At 45.2% G+C, this 18350-nt stretch overlaps 2 protein-coding genes across 2 annotated transcripts; both read left to right on the top strand.

Moving 5' to 3' along the window:
- Positions 1–336: 336 nt before the first annotated feature.
- On the top strand, positions 337–13631 carry srebf2 (sterol regulatory element binding transcription factor 2). Its single transcript, XM_086133302.1, has 20 exons — positions 337–616; positions 3365–3717; positions 4350–4503; positions 4643–4785; positions 4896–5015; positions 5279–5533; positions 5630–5744; positions 5813–5964; positions 6188–6386; positions 6499–6674; positions 7252–7501; positions 8553–8722; positions 8798–8969; positions 9082–9199; positions 9316–9422; positions 9856–9988; positions 10356–10527; positions 11161–11337; positions 11491–11602; positions 11876–13631. The coding sequence occupies exons 1-20, from the start codon at positions 529–531 to the stop codon at positions 12076–12078; spliced, it is 3369 nt and encodes a 1122-aa protein (XP_085989428.1). The 5' UTR covers positions 337–528; the 3' UTR covers positions 12079–13631.
- A 348-nt stretch (positions 13632–13979) lies between these two features.
- nol12 (nucleolar protein 12) lies at positions 13980–16438 on the top strand. Its single transcript, XM_086134134.1, has 6 exons — positions 13980–14139; positions 14496–14601; positions 14682–14730; positions 14905–15050; positions 15137–15231; positions 15734–16438. The coding sequence occupies exons 1-6, from the start codon at positions 14030–14032 to the stop codon at positions 15933–15935; spliced, it is 708 nt and encodes a 235-aa protein (XP_085990260.1). The 5' UTR covers positions 13980–14029; the 3' UTR covers positions 15936–16438.
- The last annotated feature ends 1912 nt before the right edge of the window (positions 16439–18350 follow it).

Raw genomic sequence — 18350 nt, 5'->3', positions numbered from 1 at the left:
ATTATGTAATCGGTAGGCGGAAGACGGTGATGATTTCAATTACCATGTGTCCCGAATCTATTTTTAATTTAATTTCTATTTAAGAACCAGTATTATCAATGTATTACATTTGGCGGGTGCGGTTCACTTCTCGTTGCAGGCGGGTGCGTTAGGGGCGGGATTTATTCAAATGAGACAGGAGCTTCTGATAGATGACGTACTATCAGGCCACGAAGAATGTGGTTTTCCAATTGGTCGATCGCGACTGGTCTGCTGACAACAACACATCCGTTTGGACCAATCCGAGCTCGTTTTAGACCACGGCGTCTATTTGTGAATGACGTAACTACTGTAAAACAATATGGCGTCTTCGGCCGACACTATTATTTGTAAATAAGTACAGCCGGATAGACCGCTGCCTCTTTTGAGGCGCTGGTGTCCGACTTCAACTTTTAAGCACAACAAATAAATATTAGGGGCCTGCGTGTGCGTTGGCTTCTGTTTGGATTCAACTCGAGCCGAGAGCTGTGTCGGTGACGGCGGTCAAGGATGGACTGTGGAGAGTACATGTCTCCAATGGAGAACGTGGACCCGACTTTGGAATTAGGAGATGGCTTAACACAGGGGGACATCGATGGTGAGTTGTAATGTCACTGACAACCGTGTTTCGTCTTTAGTTGTCGGTTTCAGCTCAGTCTGGTAAGCATGGGTTATGCGAGTCATAGCACAGCGGAAGAGGCTGAGCGTGTCTTATTTATTGAAGTCGCGAGTAATTAGTGAGAAAATCAGATTACTCTCGCCCGTCGTTGAAAGCAAGGTTACTCGGAGCTCTCGTTCAGTATTCGGTATGTTTTCATTCTAATTACTTAAGTGCATTAAAAAGTCTCATGGGAATGGTGCTTCTGTATATACGATTGTTTCAGTGCTGCTGTAGTTGCAGTGATGCAAATTCATACAAGATGCTCGCATTTGCAGTGATGCAAATTCATAAAACAAGATGCTCGCAGAGCTTCACCATGGTATAACACTCCGGAATACCGAAATGGATTACAGTGCACTCCCGTTCAACATGGGAGACATGGGAGACTATTTTATAACATCACTTTGAGGAAAAGAAAACTCTGACTTGTACGATTTGCAAATACGTTTTGTCACTTTGAATTACAAAGTCAACCGTAACATGAATAAAATGAACACAGAACATTTTATATTTAAATGTTCAAATGCAAAAACGGCACAGGCGAATCAACTGAAGTTAGTGTAGCTGTTAGAGTAATTCTAAAACCTTCGACCGCAGCTACTGCACTGGAGGTGTGCAACTCTAAACTCAGACGTGCATGTGTCCCGTAAAGGCTCATTGAAAACGATTGCTTGAAAATCCACAATTTTGCGAATGATGAAATGTGCGATAGCGAGGAAACCATAACACCGCACTTCAACTTATTATTTTAATGCTGTGTTGTGCAATAGCTCTTGTGTGCAAGTTGTTCGTGTACCAGATAGCCAAGTCCGAGACCACAAGCATCTACTTCTGCCAAATTATTATATCATTTCGGCATTTACATAGTGCAAAACAGAGTTATAATGGACAATGATGATTAATGAATGAAGGAATTTATTTTGAACGTGTAGCACTTTGCGAGTTGCTGCGTGGACAGCCTCGTACAAAGTGTTTGTTAACCATGAAGTCTTTGGGATGTCATTTTCTTATTCGGAAGACCACTTCTCCGGGGAACCACCCCACCACCAACATACCCTTAACAATGGAACATACAATGTTCAAAATCATGTTGTTGTCTTTTTCCCTTAAAGATCAGTTGACGCTTGTTTCGTTTAATCATGTCCACATACTTGCGCACTTGTCCCCGTACATCTAGAACATTCCCTCCCACCTTCTAATTACTCTCTTTGGAACTCTATTTACAAAACCTTTTTTTTCTTTTCATCGAGAAGCCCACACAATTAATTCTCATTGTCTGGGGCATCCGAGGGCTCCGAGCTGCCTTGTTCTGTCTGTCCGGCCAACAATGTGCCCCCCTCCCCATTGAATTTGTCAGCATAAATGCATTCATGTGTGATACATGACAGAATGAGCCTGAGTTTTCATAGAAGTCGAATAATTAGTGGAAAGCACTGGCTTGTTGGTAGTTGCGCAATTCTATCCGCATGTCATTTCATCAGTTTCCCAATGGTCAACACTTCACTGAGCTTTCAGCTGGAGGCCTCAAAACTCTTGAAAACAATACTAGATACTTTCTTCATGAAGATCTATAGGTATTTTAAAACCAGTTAAATAATGACGGTATTCAGCTTCATATGAATAAATGTAGTCGTCGGGCGTGTGCCGAGTGATGTCACGTCACCGGTGAAATGTGTCTGACTGCTTTCGTTCTTTCCGCCCAAAGCCGCATAAGGATAACCCTCAGGCTGCCTTGTACAGTCGTTGCGTTAGAAGTAAGGCCGTTCAATAGGGCCCTCGAGTCATATTCTGAAAAATTTGTCACCATTTAGCCTACGGATGTTGTACATCTACTTATATAGTTACAGTGTTAAAGTTTAAGTTAAATTGAGAACAAAATAAGATTTTTAAAATATACTAGTCGTCAAAATTTGGGTCAATATGTCATTCATCAACAACAATAGCAGACTGATTTTCTCTGCTAAAGAAATATGCAACTGTGCAAATAACGTGTGACTGTGTCACTTGTACTGATCTAAATGTTAGACATGTTAGGACAAACCCAGTTCCAATGAAGTTGGGCCGTTGTTTTAAAATATATGCCACAAAATATATCGAGGAATGATAACATCGCGAGATACTACCCAGCCAGATTTAGATGCCATTTTATTAAAATGACACCCAGAAAAAAAGGTGGCAAATTCCCACCTTCAATCAGCAATTAAGTTTCATCAGTGCCACAAACTCAACGTCGAAATTCCAGTTTTACAGTTGGTCTTGTCTGTCTGGGCCATCGGCACCTCATTTTTCAAGGCCAAGAGCAGAAGCAATGTCTGTGTGTTCTTCAAGGCCAGTCTGCGACATTCGCTGCTATTTCTTGTCTTATCTTTGTGCCATAAAAACAGCTTTGACACTTCAGCCGTATCGACAAGGACACCTTCCTTTTCACTTTTACTCAAGGACATACCGAGTCATCACCGGTGTTACTGTTACAGTGGGCACAGTATTTGTAAAGACACACATGAGAAATTTGTTAGTACCTATAAATCATTACTTTAAATAAACAAACTAAACAAAAGACATTGGTCAATGATATAACTTGATCTTTAATTTGGGCCATGTCTTATGCTGCTCCGCATACTCTGCTGTACATATACTACAGTATAGATGTCATGGCTTGTCTTGATACTCTCCGTATTTCCTCAGAGTTGTTCCAGCTCGTCAACCCGGTGGGGGACTTCCTCGACTTGTTTGCGGAGCAGATGAGCTCCGCCGACACTCTGAGCACCGCCGCTCGACCGGCCAATCAAAACAGTGGACCCGCCCAACCGGCAACCCCAGTTGCCTACAGCGGCTCCAGTGTTGGCCTTTCTGCCCCTCAGACATTGTCCCCCAGGTCCGGGTCCCTCCCCCCGGCTTTCTCTCCTGCTCAGAGCCCCTCCGCGACCACAGCATCCGCAGTACCGCAGCAGGTGACCCGCAGCCCCCCGCCCCTTCAGCCGCGGCCTCAGGTGGTCCAACCCATCCAGCCCCACCTCATGGCCCAGCCCACCATTCAGGTTGGAAACATTTCCTACACCACAACGCTTACACTCATGCCGAGTGAAGAATAGCTCGTTGCCTGCTCTCGCGTGCCACGTCGTTGCAGTGTGATGACAGCCGAGATAAGATGTAATATGAACTCTTTTTTTTTTTAACTGTGAACTACTTGATTGATACATGCCTCAAACAAATTAAGGCAGTTGACAAATGAAATACCACATTGACGTGGCTAGGGCCCAATTGCATAAGGCTTGTTCTAACATTTGTTTAATTCTCTCAAGTTATATCGATAGCTATCAAGATAAACACACACACACACACAAAGGCCACAGTGATAAAACACTGCACTCGTGGTTTATATGGACATCGAACTGATTTATAGTTTGTGAGATGAGTTTTTTTGGCCTTTGATTTATGAAGACAAAGTCATCAGTCGCCTGTCATGCAAACTGCACATACTAGTCTGTCATCATCTTCCCAAGCAAAATAATGGGCACCACACTGTCCCTACCCCAAAACGTAACGTGATGCTATCACACACACACAAACACACACACGCACACACACACACACACACACACACACATGCATCTTCATATCTCATTTGTCAGTGTTGATGGAACTTGTTTTCCTTTTTGTTTTGATGCAGATGCAGACCCGGCGAGTCCCAGTTCACACTTTGGTTCCAACACCCATCCAGACGCAGGCGGCCCAAACTGTGATGATTGCCTCCAGTGGTGGGCAGTCCCATTTCATCCAAAACCCAGTCATCTGTCACCAGAGCCCTACTGCTGGTTACCCAGGTGATAAAGACTCGCTAACCTCAACCTTCACTTTTCACACTTGCATCACAATGTCTTTGAAATGTTCTTGTTTATTTAGTTCAAATCTCGCTATTCACGGAGCACTGGTTCTCATTTGTCATTTCTCATCTTCTTCCAGTACTACAGCCACAGATGCAAAGTCTCATGACATCGCCCCAACTGCATCCAGTGACCATTCACCAGCACCTTCTGACAACTGGTCAGGCCATTCTTTCTACAGCGCCCACTACTGTCCATGCTGTGCCACAGCAGATGCAGCAGGTACCCAAAGGATTACTTGGCTATGTTGCGAGATTCTTATTGATGACTGAGACACGTCAGTTCTACAACCCCCTTTTTTTTTTTGATGGTGTGGGTGTGCTTTTCACCAGGTTTTGGTTCAGCAACCTCAGATTTTGAAGACAGATTCCCTGGTTCTGTCCACCATGCAAAACCCAGCAGGGATCACCACATTGACCACGCCCCTCCAGAACACAACACTGCAAGTTCCGGTACTCAGCCAGCAATACACTCCAAATATTCATTGTCACTGTTGTTAGTACAGGGGGTCCTTCGTGTAGGACAGACAGAATTTGTACTGAAGTCGGAATGTGACATAGTTCCTATCATGAACTAATCACTCACCTATGTAAAGTCAGAAATCAAAATCCAGTACAGTAGTACATTAGTTGTGTGGTAGACCGAGAACCGTCGATCATGAATCCAACAATTGTCAAGTGTTTGCAATGCCACTCGTAATGACTGTTGTCTGTAGACACTGATGGGTGGCAACCTCCTGACTCCTGTTCTGGGAGGCGGAGAAAAGCTGACAATCAAACAACTGCAGCCAGGCTCCTCCCACTGCGCAAACGGCTCCATATCAAGCATGGAGACGAGCCATATGATTGGAGGGGTGGTGAAGGAGGGTGAGAGGAGGACCACCCACAACATCATTGAAAAGCGGTACCGGTCATCCATCAATGACAAGATTGTGGAGCTGAGAGACTTGGTCGTAGGCAACGACGTCAAGGTCAGTCTCACCTTTTGAAGGTAAGCGTGATGGGATTTTCACGTTCATTTTTTTATTTTTTATTTTTTCCCCCCTCCTCTACATTTTTGCCCTCAGATGCATAAGTCGGGTGTGTTGAGTAAAGCAATCGACTACATAAAGTACCTGAAGCAGGCCAACCACAAACTTCGACAGGAAAATCTGTCTCTTAAAATGGCAAACCAGAAGAACAGTGAGTGTGCTTGCACAGATGGCCGCCTGTAGCAAATTCCGTTGATTTCATATCTTTGTTTATCACAGAGTCGGTGATACTGTCTGAGGATATGGAACCTAAAGAGGAAATTGCAATGATGTCCCCTCCAGCCTCTGATTTGGGCTCAGTCTCCCCTCACCAGTTCTCTCCCTACGGTGTGGATTCTGAGCCCGGCAGCCCCTTAATCGATAACGATCAGGTAATGTACATGTTGTTTTATTTCAAGTCCGAACCTTGGCATGCCACATTGCTAGGGGGCAGTGCTCATTTTGCCCGCACCATATTACCGGAATGTTGCCCATTGCACTTTACTTAAAACACTATTGTAAATTCCGATTAGAGCAAAACAGTTTGGCCGCTATTACACACGATGGTCTACTGTCTTAAGCCGCATATGGGCATGATGTCATTCTTTCTTTCAGATGAAGTGTGAGCCAGACTCTCCTTCCTCTGTGGGAGTGATGGATGGCTCACGTCTGCTTCTCTGCGCTCTGACCTTCTTCTGTCTCTCCCTGAATCCACTGCCCTCCCTGTTGGGTTCCGAGAGCTCAGAAAGTCTCTCTCCCGGGCACGGGCCCTCGAGAACTCTTGTCTGGTTCCCGAGCCCCACCCAAGATTTTGGTGAGAAAGCAAGCTTTTGTGATGCTGTTTGGAACTGATGTCCATTTGAATTCCCAGAAGTGCTTGTGCGACTCTGATTACCTGTGTGCCCTTTCTTCTTTCTGAATTCTAGCGACTTGGCTGCGTTGTCTGTTGCCATGGGTGATGGCTTGGCTGCTGAGTGGTTTGGGAGCAGTGTGGGGTTGTGTGCGGGTGCTCTACCTCTGGGAACCCGTCACGCCGCTTCACTCCCCCAAGTCGGTGTCTTTCTGGAGACACCGAAAGCAAGCTGATGTTCACCTTAAGAGAGTAAGTGCGATGAAATCGTCCATCAGGCATACAGTTAACACGCACGTCGCAAATTGTGGCTTCTGCATTTAGAACGTCTCCACCACATTGCCTTTTTTGGTCACAATGGAACTAGAACATTTGGTTGGGTGAGAACAAAGACTGAACAAACACTGTGCCTACTTTGCAAATTGGAAGAGGCTCAGATATGCCCTGATGGGCTACCTTGCCATACCTGGCGCAGATTTTCTCTAAATATATCCACACTGCTGCTAAAATGGCAACACTCACTCCTGTCATTGCTATTTATATAGTTGCACATTCGTTTGCAGGGGAGTAAAACCAATGATTACCCTCCATCAGTCTGTTTTCGTCTCTTGTAAAAGAGGGGCCTGTTTTTGATTGACAATTTTAAAAGCATTCAAACAGTGCGCTTCAATGGGTAACTTTATCAAAGGCCGTTCACTATCTTGCTTCTTTTTATGGGTTCATTCTCCTTGTCATTTGCACCATCATACACTTTGCGTGGAAGGAAACGCTGGAAAAACGCGATTCGCTCTTCTCCAAACGCCTTTCCTCTGTTGTCCTTCTCACACAGGGAGATTATCCTGCGGCATTGACCAGTTTAAAGACCTCCTTGTCCATCTTGACCAGAGCGTTGCCTTCCACCAAACTGGACCTGGTCTGCTCGTTATCCTGGAACCTGATTCGGTATTTTTTGCATCGCCCAACTCCTCTCGGATGGCTCGTTCACCAAATCAGAGGCAAACATGAGGGGGATGAGGCGAGGACAAGCGCCAAGGACGCTGCTCTGGTATACCATCGTCTGAGCCAGCTGCAACTCACTGGTTAGTAGGAATGGTCATTCATCAAAATTGTGAAATAACCTTAACGACAATATCAACAAAAATATACGATCGATTGTGGACTAATTGTTTTCATCAAGTTGTCATACATGTCATGACGATCTGAGTGACACTCGGGGCAAGAGTTGAAAACAGCTCTTCCGAAACGTACTCAAAAATGGGGAGGGGCAGGCCCATTAGCAAACCTTGTTACTTTGGAATTCTAGTCTCTTCTAGTTTTTACTTCTTGTTTCTGTTGTTGCATTCCGTTTCAGTTTGTACACTCGTCTGTGTTGCAAGCAAACCGGTTTAACCTGAATTACAATTTGTATCCTCGGTTTCATTGAAAAAAAATCAACTGCAGTGGTACCTTAATATTTTTTATTTCAATAAAAACATGCAGTAATGATGTGTTTAAATAAAAGTCAAGAGTTTTTGCCCAGTTTTTCTAATGTGTATTCCTTGGGCACCTGACGAAAGTATAATACGGATGTAGAGACGCAAGAAGAGTTTCACAACTGACTCGGTTAACAGCAGTCATGTTAGTTTTTCGTCTAGAATAAAGAATATATGCCTGTGAGTTTTGTTAGATTGTCTGTCTACATGTGTTGCACTGCCGTTTGTATTGCCCATTGCTGAAGGGCTGATCACACAACATGGATTTATTTGGCATTATCGTTCAGTATTCGGCTAAATGGGCTGTTGTAAGGAAACCTATGTGGTTGTTTTAAACGCACTTTGTGTCATTTTCTTTGTTTAGTTCGACGGTACACTTCAAATGCGAGTGGCGATAAACAGCTCAAAGCCCCTTTTTTGACCACCGAGTGTTGTGAAGCGAGTTGAGTTCACTGCCGCCATTCAGTGCTTATTTCGCAAATTTTTGCTTGCAAGTTAAAGCAGAAAAAAAAAATCATCCAAAGAATGGCTCTTAGCTTGGAAAACTCGTAAGTTGGGGAAATGATATCTCAAGTCACCACTGTACCATGTGCACGTGTAGAGGAGGCTACCGCTGCACTTTGGTCAGCTTTGTTTTGTGATTTGATTCTTTTTGTAGGAAAGCTGCCCCAGCGAAGCAGCTGGTGGGCGCTGTCGCTGTCTCTGAGCGCTGTCAACCTCAGCGAAAGCGCTCAAGGAAAGATGGCATCCGCTCAACTCGCAGAGATCTACGTCACCGCGGCCGCAGCCATGCGCACCATACTGGGTCTCCATTTCGCCTGTCTGCCCGTGTGTATCTCATGTCTGTCATCTATTTTTGAAATTGTGTCCATTTCAAGTGACGCAAAGTCCCTTCTTCCGCAGGGTTACTTACTGAGTTGTGCAGGGCGCATCGCAAATCAATGCGAGGCAAAGCACACCCCTGACTGCCTGCGCTGGCTCTTCACCCCGCTGGGCAGGCACTTCTTTCTAAGCTGCGATTGGTCATTGAGGTCGGAGAGCAGCGACGGGGTGTTCACATCGCAGAGAGACCCAGGTACCCATTTGGAAAGCGTCATCAAGCATTTGATGTTTAGCGTTTGTCAAAGGCGAAACCTGCTGCCGTACTCGACGCTGACTTTGTGTGACTGTAAATGTTTCCCTTCCAGCGGACCCCGTTGCCCAGTTACACCGCTGTTTCTGCAGAAAGTTGCTTGAGAGAGCCGTTCACACGCTCATACAGCCTCAAAGTGACTCTGAAGCGGGCAAACATAAAACCGGCTCTGGGTATGACGGGGTGGGGGTGGGGGGAGGGGGGTGCCCCCGCAGCGTTGATTTACCGGAGGCTGAATCAATGACTGACATTATTCTTCAGCTATGTACTTGTTGCTTCCTTCTTCCAGGGACTTTTCCAGTGCCCTGGAGTTCCTGCAGCAGTTGAATAAGTGCACAGAGGACTCTCCGTCAGCTCCTCCCTTCTCAACTCCTCCCAGTCACGTCATCACACCCGGTACAGTCGGCGCGGCATAGCGCAAAGCCAACACTTCCTTGCTGGGGATATTTAGAATTCAACTTCCTTCACGGGATTCTTGAACGTCGGAGTGGCAAAGAAAGAATCAATATGAATTGATTTTCATCTTGGACCCGCGGTACACTTAGAGAGCTAATAATTGGACACGTTTTCTCCTGAAATAAAAAGACGTGCAATCAATATGGTGCTTCCCTCCCCCGCCATTTAGTTCATGCTTGTTAAGATGCTGAGTCAGACCATAACGTCTGTTGGAAATAATGGCAAAAGTGCACAAGACATCTTCAAACGTGATCAATTTATCTCAGAAACAGTAAGACACAATCGGAGAAAAAAAATGATGTGATGTGTTCTTTTCGAAGCCTTCCTTTAAAGTCGTCCTAAACGGCGCTTTTCCACCCCTTTTCTCTGGCAGTGAAAGATTCAGTGAGTCGGTGGTGGGCTTCGGTGATAAAAGCTGCCGTCTATTGGCTTCAGGGTGATGATGTCACCGTCAGGTCTCTGTTGGTGGAAGCAGAGCGAATGCCGAGAACTCGACACACTCTTGAGTAAGTGCCATGGGTTGTGAAGTCATCAAGTGTTTGAGGGTGTGTTCACGGTCCATTCATGTACTACAGTACTTTTTTTTTTTTCTCCAACTTCAAATATCCATGTCATTGGGCTCTCTGTATTATGCTCCCCTCAGGTGGCCAAGGCATGCGCATCAGACACATGATACCCACTGGATTAAAGCATGTAACCATGTCAACAAACAAACAATTATGTTAACACTATACATCTTTTCTAAGATCCACGGGGCGATTTTGTTGAAGGAAAAAAAAAAGTGACAAACATTTTGTGCATGTGTGCGTGTGTTTTCAAATCCGGTTTACTGTACCCTGTTTTTAACTGTCTTATCTCCCCTGTTGGTTTCAGCCACCCTCTGCCCAAAGCTGTGCAGTCCCTCTGCAAGTCGGTTCAGATGAGTCTGTCGCCTCTAAAGGGAGAAGGAACCGCAGCCTGCCTGTCCCGTTGCGACCAAGCCAGCAGCTACCTGCGCTCCAGCATCTCCGTGCCTCTCGGCCAGCCAGGCGACTACTTAAACAAGGTGAAGAGCAGATAAATATTTGCCCCACGGCGTCTTGTTTGGAGTTTTTGTTGGGTTTGTGGTTCGCGATGCTTAACTGTATATGGTGGGGCTCGGTGGACGTTGCGGTGAGATGGCAGGTGGTGGCTGTGGTGCATTGTAGTTGCATTGCATGATCTTGGAGCCAAGTGCAATGCATCTGCAGTGAATGACAGAGGCCTCCCACGTCTGCACGCCGCTCCTACACCAAGCACAGTGCAGGGGCACGTTAGTGACTTGTTTGTCTCTTGCTGTGTGCAGGAAATGATCTAATTGAACTCAATTGGTGCAAATAATGCATATTGTTCAGCTATTTATGCAAGCGATTATAGTGACAGGCAGGACAATTATCCGCGGGATGGAAGGAGGTACAATTAACCTGTGTAGCTGCCTTTCATATAGCAGAATAAGCAATCAAGAAAATAGCTCAATCCGAACTCGGTCTGGGAAAAAATTGTGAGCTCAAAGTACAAAGAACGTCCGATGCTATGGCTCGAACCAGTGTTGCGACAGCTACCTTCAAAAAGTAACAAGATTTTAAAAGTAGCAGAGATTAGATTAGACGTGTGCTATCGTAGTAGTTTTCTGCTCATCTTTTTTCCTTGATCATCTAAGGCGATGGAGCTCTTGGTATGTGACCTTCTACTGACCTTGAGGACCAGTTTATGGCAGCGAGGAAGCAGCACTAATGGGGAACCTGGCCCAGCGTCTGCATCTCAGTTGGCCGGTTTTCAAAGTGACCTCAGTGTGCTCAGAAGACTCACGCAGTGCTCCAGACAGACCCAGCATAAGGTGAAGTGTCAAATAACCCGATGAATCCCAATAATGATAATAAAGAGAAAAATCGTTCCCTTCGCCGAGTTTCACGAGCTTCTACCGCTCCGACTGTGTTTGCACCCGGTGACTGTCGTTAAGCCCATGGCTGCTGCGTCTCTTTTGGTGTAGGTGTTCCTCCACGAGACGACAGTGAGGCTGATGGCCGGAGCTAGTCCCACACGGACGCACCAGCTGCTGGATCACAACCTGCGACGCCGGACGCACGGCCTCCACGCTGCAGGTGAAGAACACGGCACGGTTGCTTTGGCACATTGTACACGCGACGGAATTGCCATGCAACCTTCCTTTGTCTTTGCCTCATCACGCTGTAGTCTGCTACATTGCCCCCATTGAAACGATATGATGGTCATGTGATCGATGTGAATAGATTAGAACGTCGTCTTTAAATGTTCAACCAAACCATACAGCACAAACGCGTTACTCACACGTGTATATATTTTGGACTCAATTTCTCTCTGCCGCTCTCTACTTTTCCTCCCCGTGTTCTCGTCAGAGGGTGAGCGGGAGCGGGCTCATGCCATTCTGCTGGCCTGCGGCCACCTCCCCATGCCCCTGTTAACCCCGGCCGGGCATCGCGCCCATCTGCTGGCCGAGGCCAAACGCACGCTGGAGCGGGTGGGAGATCGTCGATCCCTGCAAGATTGTCAGCAGATCCTGTTGCGCCTGAGCGCCGGCACGACCGTCGTGGCATCCTGAACGCTCGCGCACATACAACCCGAAGGCTACCGTTGATTGAACTCATCAATTTACAGCATATAAATGATAAGCGCCAATTTTGTACACCCAATACATTTTCAAGCCCGTTTCGGCATCTCTTCCGATGCTCAGCTTTAGAACAATCTCGCCACCTTTTGGTCATTCACGGTACAAAGTTGGCTCACTGGCACATTACGTGTGGGGGTCGGGGGGGGGGGGGCGGCTTCTAAAGACAAAGGGAACAGTTTATAAATAACTGTTCAAATTCATGCCATCGCAGAGGTGCATCGTTTAGCTGTTTAATGCCACGCTTCACAATAATCAGCACTTTCTATCATCTCAATCGCTCGGCCAACTCCGTTTCCAAGGGCTGTAAAATACATACTCATGAAAATCAGACCGGTTTACTTTCAACTTTATTAAAGAGTGTCGCTTCTTATCTACCTCATTCACAGTACATTATACTGTGGGGGAAATCAGAATACCCAAGCGCCAGGTCGCTTATTCTCAATTGGAAGTCAGAAGGTGCAGCTTTCAGTCATAATTCTGCTGCTAATTAATCGAGTTTGATACAAACGCTTCCTGACACAGACAATACATCTTGTAGAACATGTAAAAAGGATTGCATATTTACAGTTTGTACTTGGGTTGTAAATACAAATAGAACAACTATTAAAAGTAGATTGAATAGTAAGCGTTTGCGTAATTGTTCCAAGAAAGCCCACGTTGTAGATCACATCACAGGCAATTGTTCCTCATCAGGTCGGTCTGATGGCTGGACCACCTGAACAATTTGAGCTGTCTTGCCCCAATTGTCAAAATATTTTCCTGAGTTAAAAAAAAATACTTCTGTTGTATGTGAAAAAAAAGGCATCTCATTGTTTCATCATTGAAGAATTTTAAAAAATGTAAAAACAAGGTGTTTGTGCAGTGATACGGTTGAATTTTTTTATTTTCTTAGACCTGTCTACATTTGTTAATCCTTCAAGCAAAACATGCTTAATTTTTAAGCAAAAATATTTTATGTGTCATCACATTTAAAATGGAAATTTAAAAAAAAAGTTTGCTTTTTAATTTGTAAATTTTTCCGCAAAGGGCACTTCTGTCATTCCAGCTTTTGTGTCTTATTTAATGATGTACATTTATGATTAATGCTTTGCTGGAGGGGAGGAAAGTCAGCCTGTTTGTGTGTGTTATTTTTGAACGTGAAGAATTGGTGTGGTAGCTCAGCGTTGCCTTCTGTACACATCGCAAATTATTCATTTTAGAATAGGGGAACAAACAAATTATGCTTGTAGGAACTTGCAGAACATTTTCTTAAAGGTCAAAACTGGCAGACGATTTTTTTTTCTTGGCTGCACAAAGAACAAATCAATGCTCATTTTGCCAGGGGTAGGCTGGGTTTATTCCTGTTGTTCCATTTTTCATTGTTACATCATTTTTTTGTTTGTTTGTTTTTCCTTCCCCCATTACGCTTTTTATTTTCCAAATTTTATTCTTGTCCATTATTTTGATGTTGGTGGTTTTTTATAATAAAACAAAATGTGATGGTGTTTAGAGTTTTTTGATTGCCCCTTATTCTGAGTCGTCTATGTACTACCTACAGTGTTGCATAAACATTGAACAGCTCGTGCATTCAGAAGTTGAGAGAAGGTCACCTGAAAAGGTTACAGTCCATTTTTGGTAAAGCCTGATAGTTCATCCAAAAGCCGTATGGTGTTAACTTTTATTTTATAACAACGTATATCGTTGTTCTTTGTGTTTGTACTGTAAATACTGTATAGTGTATTCGATTTTTTAACGTATGTACTGTGTCGATAGTTGCCGGACCCAATCTCACTATTCATGTTTTGAGTCGGACGTGATTAGCGAGCACGCAGTTAAACACTAAAAGCCCGGAAGTTGACAGACAGCCGACTCCCATGCACATGGGAAATACGAACACAGAGCAATGAAAAACAGAAAAAAGCCCAATAATGTGCCCAATAAGGCCAAATTCAAGCCTGGATCTAAGAAGAGGGAAAATAAATGCGTCCTAATGTTTGACGACGAAGAGAGAGAGTAAGTGTACCGAATTATTCTTTTATGTTGCTACAGCTACAGCTGTTGTTAAAGCGCTAATGCCGTACAAATAAATGTATTGGCTCAGTTAATGGCTAGTGACCGCATCACTAGCGGTATTCGTTGTTGTTTCGCATGTATGTTTGAATTGGGTCTATAGTTTAATACATCTTTATGAACGGCATTTTATATCATTATTATAATTGTTATTTGAAACCTATAAACATCTCCTGAGTATGATGCAATTTGATTTTACACTGTAAACTGCAATCACCAAACAAAGAGCATTATTAGGCTATATACTGGATTTCTAAAGGCGGATGTGTGTGTGCTGTGTTGATACATCTTCCTGTCAGGGATTATCTCACTGGTTTCCATAAACGGAAAGTGGAAAGGAGGAAAGCAGCTGTGGCAGAAATACGTAAGAAGATCAAGGAAGAACAGAACAGAGTCAGAGAAGAGGTCAGTGCCAATCAAAGGAGCAGATTGTCGAAAACTATTTTCGACTCGGACAGCACCGTGTTGCTTTGACTGTGTTTCAGAGGCATAAGGAATACGTGAAAATGCTGAAGGAGAGACAAGAAGCGCTCGGTGAGTCAGAAGGCTCAAAGCAGACATGCATTTTATTTTCATAATTTGAAAGAGTTCCCAGGTGTCCCAGGTGGGGGAAATTTCAGACTGACATATTAGATAACAGATACAGTAGTACCTTGGCATGCGAGTTGAATTTATTGACTTGTAACTTGATGTTGATGTCCCGTACAGCGGAAAGTGAAGATGATCTGGAGGATGTGATCACCAATACAACAGAATCTGTTCAATTTGACCATCCAAATCACACGGTCACAGTGACGACCATCAGCGATCTGGACCTAACCGCCAATCACTTGCTCGAACGAGTAGCAAATAAGGTGAACATGCTAACTTGAGTGCTTAAAGAAAACAACCGTATCGAGGTAGCATCGACCTACCATTCATTTTTTTGTTTTGTTTTTAGGCCAACGGGGAACCTAAAGAAAATGAAAATGGGGAGGAAGAGGAGAAACCAATGACAATGCCAAAAAAAGCTGGCAATCCAATCTTGAACAAAAAGTAAGCTTCTCCTCATGCAAGCTGCAACTAATGAAAATCGATCGTTGTAATGTTGTGCCTTCGGGTTCCACGAGTGGGAGCTCACCAACCCTAGATTGAGAATCACTGTCCTCTGGGAAATTATGATTGGATGTAAAAAAAAAAAAAAAATCTGTTCCAATATTTTCCTGTTTATTGGAAAAACAGGATTCGATGTGTTTCTTCTTCAGTAGTTGCCTCAGGTCCTTCCTGTTGATATCACGCTTCCATAGTGCCACAATGCTCCAATCGCAGTTAAAATATGTCGCTACTCCAGAGGGATGTCAATCGCTCAACCTGCACAGCTGGAGCTGTACGCTGTGTTGCGCGATAGCAATCGGTCTGGCTGGGGGCGCCACAAAATTAGCTGGAAGCGGCCGCCACGCAATTTCGAACGCAGGGAAAAACCCTGGTGTGTGACAGAACAGCCGACATGGGAAGCCGGTTCATTTTTTTTGTCCATCTTTCCCCCGTACTATATCAGGATCCGCTCGCTGACTTCCTCGCTCGGTGTCTACACCAGCAAGGGGAAGAGGAAAGGGAAGCAGGACGGCCGAGGAGGACGAGGCCGGAAGACAGATAAGAAGGCGGACAAGAGAGTCAGTGAGAGCAAAATCAGCGCCAAGAAGACCAGCAAGTGGCAGAGGCGACGCATGACGGGGAAGAAGCAGCGGCATCAAGAATGAACGCTCATCATCTTTTTTCGAACTGTTGACACCTTGGTTGAAGTGCTTAACAGATCTGCCTCCTGCTTTTTGGATGGTGGTTTGGCTAATCATGTTCGACATTGACCACTGGGTGAATTTAATGAGAAGCAATTGTAAGAGCCGCGTCCACATGCGGTACTCCGTTTTGAGCAAGCAGCATTGCCGCAGAGGTATGACAATAACAACACCTTTGTGATTGCGGTTGTAGTTTGCCAAATTGCACTGCGTCATACCGAGAGCTGCCCTTTGTCTTGTTTAGACCTCGGTTCATTCATAAAAAGTTACCAAGTTAGATTTGCGAAAGGCTGTTCCTGTGTGCTTTATTGTGGCCGTGCAGGTGTGCCTAATGTTGTGGCTGGTCCTGTATTTCCACACGTCCTGCGGTTTAAACGCTTGGTATTCTTTGATTGGTCATTTTCATACACTCACTGTATTAGTTTGATGAAAGCTTAATGGCCTCATTAAATCCCAACATTGTCACACTTGTTTGTTTCCGTGCCACTGTTTACAACGAGAGTCGTGTTTACCGAGCTCAGCCTCTTTCACTTCGGGACACAACATTAGCCTGCCAAATGTATGTTCAGCCCCCCTCCTCTCTCGTGTTTATTTATTTACACTAACCTGAGCCTGCGTGTGCCGCAGCAGGAGCTTTCAAAAGCCATGATATTTAATACAAGGGGGCTTTGCAGGCCGCCAGCTCCGGGGGTCGACCCCGGAGCCTTAACCCGGCTCGTGGAGAGTCGCGGCGCTCGCCTATCGATGCTTCTGTTTCACTCATTGTGTCCTCAGCCAATAGGAGGGATGTGCACTTGGGGGACTATTGAGACCACGAGGGTGAGCCAGGTGCCCGTTGGCGGGTCAACGGGCAGTTCTGCTGAGGCAACAAGACGCTTCCCCAGTCAGGTGAGGTTCATCATTTGTTAGGAAACGCTATTAAAAATGTTTGCTGATGCTTATTTCTGGCTTGGAGCCTTTCATTGGTCGTGCAGAGGCCTCGTTGCTCCCCGGTGGCAGTGCTACTTTGAGAGCACTCTTGACTGGATTTTGTTTCACTTTTACTCGTGGTGGGAAGCTACCACCTTCCAGCTATGGTTGTTTTTTTTCTCTTCAATGACATATTTAAGTTTGAAGCCCAGCACAATTCATTGCCCAACACTCGTTTTTAGTAAAGTGATGATCCCAGCCAGGCTCAATCGGTTTTGTTGGTTGATTGAAAAAGTTTCATTTCAAAACTTGATGAAGGGGCTTGTCTGCATTGACGGACTCCTTCGTTAATCCGACTAGATCACAAGTATCCCATTTAAGACCAGATCCAGCCACCCACATCATTGAACGTTGTCTATAAAATGCGTTTTGTAAGACTCTTGTTTTTCTGAGGCTCTCTCTTTTTGCTTTTGTCTCAGTTTTCTCCACGGGATGCGATGATGATGATAATTCACATCCCCAAATCATCATGCCTCTCTCTGACGACGAGCCTGCGTGCCCCGCGTTTCAACCCAACATCTTCGACCCCTCCCGCTGCCATGACTGCCTGCGTCAAAGGCATTTTCATTCCTCGCAGCGGAACTCTGCCGTAGACGCTCCAGCCGGATCCAAATGTGGGACGGGACCCGGCAATGGAATGCCCTTAACGCCAATCTCCTCGCAGGTGGAGGAAAAAGACACCAGCAGCAAGGTGAGAAAGACGAGATGGGCGGACAGGAAGGTGCAGTATCTTGCGAGGCTTCAGATGGTAAGAAGAGCGCTTGAAGCGGTGCATCTGCACAACCCAAAACAAATCATTTCATCCTCATATTTTGCTGACCTTACCTTCGTGCCTTTAGCTCAGTGAGATGCGAAAGTGCTCGAAACAGCTCTCGCTATGATGCAATGCAGTTGTACAACAGCGCTATTCTCCAAGGCCTCTTTGTCCAGCAATATTACTATCATACCGTTTGTACAGTTACCCGGCGTTCGTGAGGATCACGTCTGCCACTCGACGGGGAGATCGGTTACAATCAAATTAAAACAGGAGGTTGCGGCAAGAAAATGTGTCAATAATTCATCATGCGGCCCTTAAAGCTGAGTCAAGTTACAGATCTGTAACCCTAATCGAACGACAGACTGCACATGCCAGTGTGTCAGAGGTGAGAGAGTGGCCAAAGAGACAAGAGCCCGTCGGACACATTTTCTTTCGTATTGTTGCATATATATCGGAATATCAAATAGTAGCCGTAAACGAAGTGGATTGAAGGCTTACATCTTCTACATTTGGAGGAAAAGTGGGCCAACCCCCGTGGCACGGATGTGTCTTGTAATTGGTCCGTGTTGATCATCCTATCGGGAGGATTCGGAGCGTTTGTCGGTGGTGAGCAGCTGCTGCGATGTGTCTGGAGGTTCACCGGGTCGTGCCGA

The sequence above is a fragment of the Hippocampus guttulatus genome, chromosome 16 (genome assembly GCF_054856545.1).
Source record: "Hippocampus guttulatus isolate MCC_2025c chromosome 16, RoL_Hgut_1.0, whole genome shotgun sequence".
In the NCBI taxonomy this organism is placed as follows: domain Eukaryota; kingdom Metazoa; phylum Chordata; class Actinopteri; order Syngnathiformes; family Syngnathidae; genus Hippocampus; species Hippocampus guttulatus.
This window is presented reverse-complemented; position numbering and strand designations above follow the sequence as displayed.